This window comes from Sinocyclocheilus anshuiensis, unplaced genomic scaffold, assembly GCF_001515605.1.
Source record: "Sinocyclocheilus anshuiensis isolate Anshui unplaced genomic scaffold, SAMN03320099.WGS_v1.1 scaffold947, whole genome shotgun sequence".
Taxonomy (NCBI): Eukaryota; Metazoa; Chordata; class Actinopteri; order Cypriniformes; family Cyprinidae; genus Sinocyclocheilus; species Sinocyclocheilus anshuiensis.
In genome coordinates this window covers 334517-339831 of record NW_015547686.1, presented here as the reverse complement: position 1 = coordinate 339831, position 5315 = coordinate 334517, and the positions used below count along the sequence as shown (strand labels likewise).

Here is a 5315-nt window from a genome sequence, read left to right as displayed (position 1 = left end):
CAAAAAAAATCTAAATACTGAGAAAATCGCCTTTAAAGTTGTCCAAATGAAGTTCTTAGCAATGCATACAACTAATCAAAAATGAAGTTTTGATATATTTACAGTAGGAAATTTACAAAATATCTTCATGGTACATGATCTTTACTTAATATCCTAATGATTTTTGGCATAAAAGAAAAATCTATCATTTTGACCCATACAATGTATTTTTGGCTATCGTTACAAATATACCCCAGCGACTTAAGACTGGTTTTGTGCTCCAGGGTCACATATGTGAACCAGTGTCTGTCTGCACTATATACAACAGCTTTTTAATTACTGTAGTACAGGAGCTAATTAGGGACACCAATACTCAAAACCCAAATGTGTTCTTATCTTATACACATTACACAATCAGCCTTTACACTGAGGTCTCAGACGGAACATAAAAAGGATAGAATGAAAGGATAAAAAAAGAAACAATTTCCATGCATTATGGACAACAAACCCAATTTTTCTTACTAAAAATGTCTAAAGTGCAAAAGTCTAAAACTCAAAGTCTTTTAGAATTTAAGAAAATTGATCATTAAGACGTATCACGTTTATTGAAAGAGTTCAGTGAGTTCAGAGTTTATGGCATATGATCTCATTCATCAAGGCTCCTGTCAAATAGCTGTCTGGGTAAAAGGCTGAGATGGATGGATAGATGGATGGATGGATGGATGGATGGATAGTTGAGTTTTTTTAAACACTCAAACTTTCCGAAGTCTTTCCATAGAATACAACTGAGAGTGCTGAAAATTTCTGACCGCACATGAAGAGCACTAAAGATGCTAGTGTGTTCATCCAAACACAGTGTGTTACTAAATTACAATATGAATATGCATACATACTGTATAATGACTTTTAAAGAACTTTGAAATCAGTGGGTCATATCATTAATGAAGTAACAAGTCTTTAGAGAGAGAAGAGTTTCATTCTATGATGTAAATAATTGAAATAAGTCATAAATTACTAATATTATTAAATATGTATGCATTCAAGGCCTAATTAATTTCAATTTATAACGATTTAGGAAAATAAATATAAGCATCCTAAAATCTTGAATCTGCATTAAGACATCAGCCCTACAAAAATATGAAACAAAAACTCTTACAGAGTGTGTTGTTTTATCACAAAGATTTAAGAAAAATGAGCTGAATTACAGAGAGACCTGTTCTCAACTCTCATAAACCAAAATCTAATTTACAGAGTTTTATAATACAAACATGACAACATCTTTTATAGCTACAAATTATATAAACATCTATTTACTTAAAAATATTGTAGGAAAGAAGCTATATTTTAGTACATCAATTATAAATCCAGAGTATAGAATAAAGAAGGCAATCAAAGCTACAGTGCAAATGCCTCTTAAACAGAAAGCTACTCGGATACATTTACAGTACCGAATGTTATTAACATGTTAATGTTAGAAACAGCACAGAAATCTATGAAAATGCAAAATCCTTCCAATAACATGCCTGAAAAATATCTAAATGTTTCTGATACTTCAAACCAAGACCCCAGAAAACATTCCTATCTTTGAACCAACCTGAACACTTTCAGTGCAGGGGAATCTAGAAAGTTACATTATACATTAACATAATATCATTTAATGGCTCTAATGTTATTAGGAAATAACTCCGCTAACCGAAATGTTGTTTCCGGTTCTGGTTCATGTTCTGGAGCACTAACCAGATTAACGCTCAGCCATAACAGAGCAATACTAAACCTAGCTGTGGAGCCAGGGCTACGGTAAACGCTCCAGGTACACTTATACAGACAGTGATAACTCTGGAGACAGACACAGCACTGTCCTCACCAGCCCATGCATCTTCCTCACTGCATTTCATTGAACATTCAGCATTGTCAAACTAGAAAAGCAAGCTTGATGAGTGCAGTAACATAGAGGGAAATGCATTCTGTCGCATACATACAAACTCTAAGATGTTTTGGCAGTGCATTAAGTTCAACAGGTCATTCAGAGAATGATGACCAAAGCTTGGGACCTCTTCAGAGACAGTAAAGTGTGCGACCATCTCCCCCTCTCTGGGAATGTATCACCACCATGCAGTCATGAGAGCCTGTGATGGGTTTAGCGATACATTTTTGGTTACTGTTGTTTTGGCACAAAAAGGAGGACACCGGTTGAGGTTAAGGGTGAGAGGTTAAAGGTCAAACGGCAGTCTCCTGGTCCTCACGCTGGATCATTTGGTAGTGCTGGCGGTTCTCAAGATACGCCGCAAGTTCTGCATCTTTCGCCTTCTCGGCACGATGCTTTGGAGTGTCACCCTGAAAATGAAGACACGTATTATAACAAATGCTGAAGAGGTAAAAAGAAATATAAATAATTTGACAATTTATAATTAAACCGCTCTCTGGTCCATCGAGACTCCGATTACAAATACAAAGTTCAAGAACAGGCTTCATGAACTGAAGCAAAACACACAGAACATCTATGGTTGCTCCAGGCCTTAATTAGGGACCGTTTCTTTCAGACAGATTCTTCATGAACAATGAAGAAGGGAAATCAAAGATTACACTGAGTCTCTAATGGTAAACATGTTCTTTTTTAGAAAACGTCTCTCTTTTTCTGTGTTGCCTGTGCCAGCATTGCTCAACAGTAATTGTTGTTAATTGCAGGCAGGCCTGGAGCAGAGAGTCTGAGAGAAAGGCCTGGACCGTTCCTGTTGGACAGAGCTCAGAGCACTCAAACTGTCCACCAGGCACTATCATTGTTGTGGCACAGATGAAGCTGCTTTTGTTCAAGAGTGTACAGTACGACCGGCCACCAGCACCTTTTCATACTGCGCAACTTCCAGTGCGGTGCTGCATCCCTCCATTTTCAGCCTTTTACATGCAAACAAAGGCAATTCTGGAAAAGCTGTCAAAAGCTACAGAGTCCTGTAGCTAGCACAATGGAGAATATTAGCCATGATGAGCTAAAAGAGACGAGTTTCACAGGAGGAAAAAAAAGCTTTGTGGTTAAGAGACTGATCTCTGCAGGGCATGCCCAACAGAAATATAATCACACTTTTATAGTGCTTTTAAAAACCAGCATTCATCCTCATACAAGTCACAAAGGAGAGAGAGGAAAAATGATGGAAATGATAATGGGGATGCTCATTATATAAAGACAAAGATGGATAGACTGTAAGAGAGAAACAGAGGAAAGGAAGTGAGAGGAGGACTGTGCTTCATCACAGGGCAATGAACGATGAGTCACTATATCTTGGATTTGATGCTTTCTGGATTGAAAGAAACTAAGAGTTTGGGATCCTTAGATTTGATGGAAACAGAGGGAAAGCAGGGCAGAAAAGTGCTGATGGAGCTGTTATGTGCAACAAACCACAGTCCAGGAAAATGGCACCGCTAAATCAGGTCTTGTTCAGATCGAGTATGTCAGGATTACGGGTGTACAATCTCCCTGAAGAGGGTAGATGAAAATCATGGGAAATCCTCTGAAGAGAAAAATATTCATATCAGTCTGCTCTCAGACCTCCCTCAACAGCACACGAGTTACTGATAATTACATAGATAGAACTGAATGTTGTCAGACAGACTAGAGTCCATTGGCACTCAGGAGACTCAATCAGTGCCATCTCAAACATTTATCAGATGGGAGCTGGGGAAGGTCTGCTAGACTGCTGTGAGCTTTAGAGAAGACCGTTACACCGAGGCCCAGTGGTGCAAATGTACAAAACTTCAGGAAAAAAAAGAGAGTGAGTAAGCGATAGAAAGTAGTGCAGATAGTTCTATCCACAAATGAGATTTTTGTGCTTTGTGGAAAATCATTCCCTCACAGATCTCTTCAAATAAGTAGTTTTTAAATTGATGTTTCTTCTGAAAAGAAGAGAGGCAGTAATTAGAGTCTAGTGTGTCTACAGCTGTGTGTAATTTTGCGGTACACCAATCAGAAGTGCTGCAGGAGAGCTCGAGTCTCTTGGCTGGATCTGTGGAGGTGAGCGGGGGAGAGGGTGGGCTGCTGGAAGGAAGAATGGTTCCTTGTTTCATGCGGAGGTCTTAGTCAGCACTGACTAACAGAGCAGTTGAGTACAGAGACGTTCAGGGATGGAGAACAGCTGGAGGCTGCAGCCAAAATGAGAGAGATCCAAAAGCCACAAACGTCTACAGAGGCCCGGCTTGGCATGAATCTGTATTCAGAACTTACCAAAATCATTCCTTCCTAAATTCTCAAATCAAGTACAAACATGGAATAAACTCTGACAGGATGTGTATCAAAACATACTCAAAACGCTAAGACATTATTTTTCATTGTGTTTTTGTCAGGAACAACGCCAGACCTGGTCATGAGGCTTCATTCTGTGCATGCAAGTGGACCACTATGAACATTAAAGGGATAGTTCACCCAAAAATGAAAATTCGTCATCATTTACTCACCCTCATGTTGTTCCAAACCCATAAGACTTTGGTTAATCTTTGAAACACAAATTAAGATATTTTTTATGAAACCTGAGAGTTTTCTGTCCCTTCACTGAAAGTCTAAGTAACCAAAACTTAGATCCAAAAAGGAAAAAAAAGGCATTGTAAAACGAATACATATGAATCAAGTCATTTAATCCAAATCTTGTGAAGATATACCATCGCTTTTTGTGCTGAACAGATTTAATTTGGGCTTCTTTATATCTAAACAATTCAAAAAATATTCACTTTAATTTGTTTTCAAAGATCAACCTTTAACCAAGTCTTATGGGTTTGCAATGACACGAGGGTGATTAAATGATGACAGAATTTTCATTTTTGTGTGAACTATCCCTTTATTCCAGCATCAAACATGAACATGAACTATTTCTCTACATGTCTATCTCACCTGTAAGTCTGTCTTCATGAGCGATGCTCCTGCCTCCACTAGGTAATGACAGATTGTCCTCTGACACAACGAGGCTGCTTTGTGCAATACCGTCTCTCCACTGAATAAGAAAGAAAGAGACAGACAGAGAGGAAGCAAGAGATAGAGAAAGGGATGAATAGACAGAGAGGGCAGGAGGCAGAAAAAACAAGACAAGCTGGAGGCTGTTAAAAATGAAACTCAAGATAATTCCTGAGAAAACTGGAGTGAGCCAGTCCTTACAACAGTATCATAAACTAGAACCTGAACTTTTACGGTCAACAGATAAAAATAACAAATGGCATCAAGTGTGCACTTACTTCTCTCTCTCTGTTACATCCAGGATATCGGTGGGTGCTGTAGAAAAAGAAGGGGAAAAAAAAAAAAAAAAAAAACAAAAACCTAAATATCCTTGCTTCAAAGAAAAGTTCACCCAAAATGAGTA

The 5315-nt window shown here is 38.3% G+C and overlaps 1 protein-coding gene across 1 annotated transcript in view; it reads right to left on the bottom strand.

Annotated features, from left to right (window-relative positions):
- Positions 1–1210: 1210 nt before the first annotated feature.
- LOC107703288 (diacylglycerol kinase zeta-like) overlaps positions 1211–5315 on the bottom strand; it is a 96170-nt gene continuing 92065 nt past the window's right edge. Inside the window, 3 exon segments of the mRNA XM_016505863.1 lie at positions 1211–2313; positions 4853–4952; positions 5191–5227. Of these exon segments, the coding sequence (XP_016361349.1) occupies positions 2197–2313; positions 4853–4952; positions 5191–5227 (254 nt within the window). The 3' untranslated portion in view covers positions 1211–2196.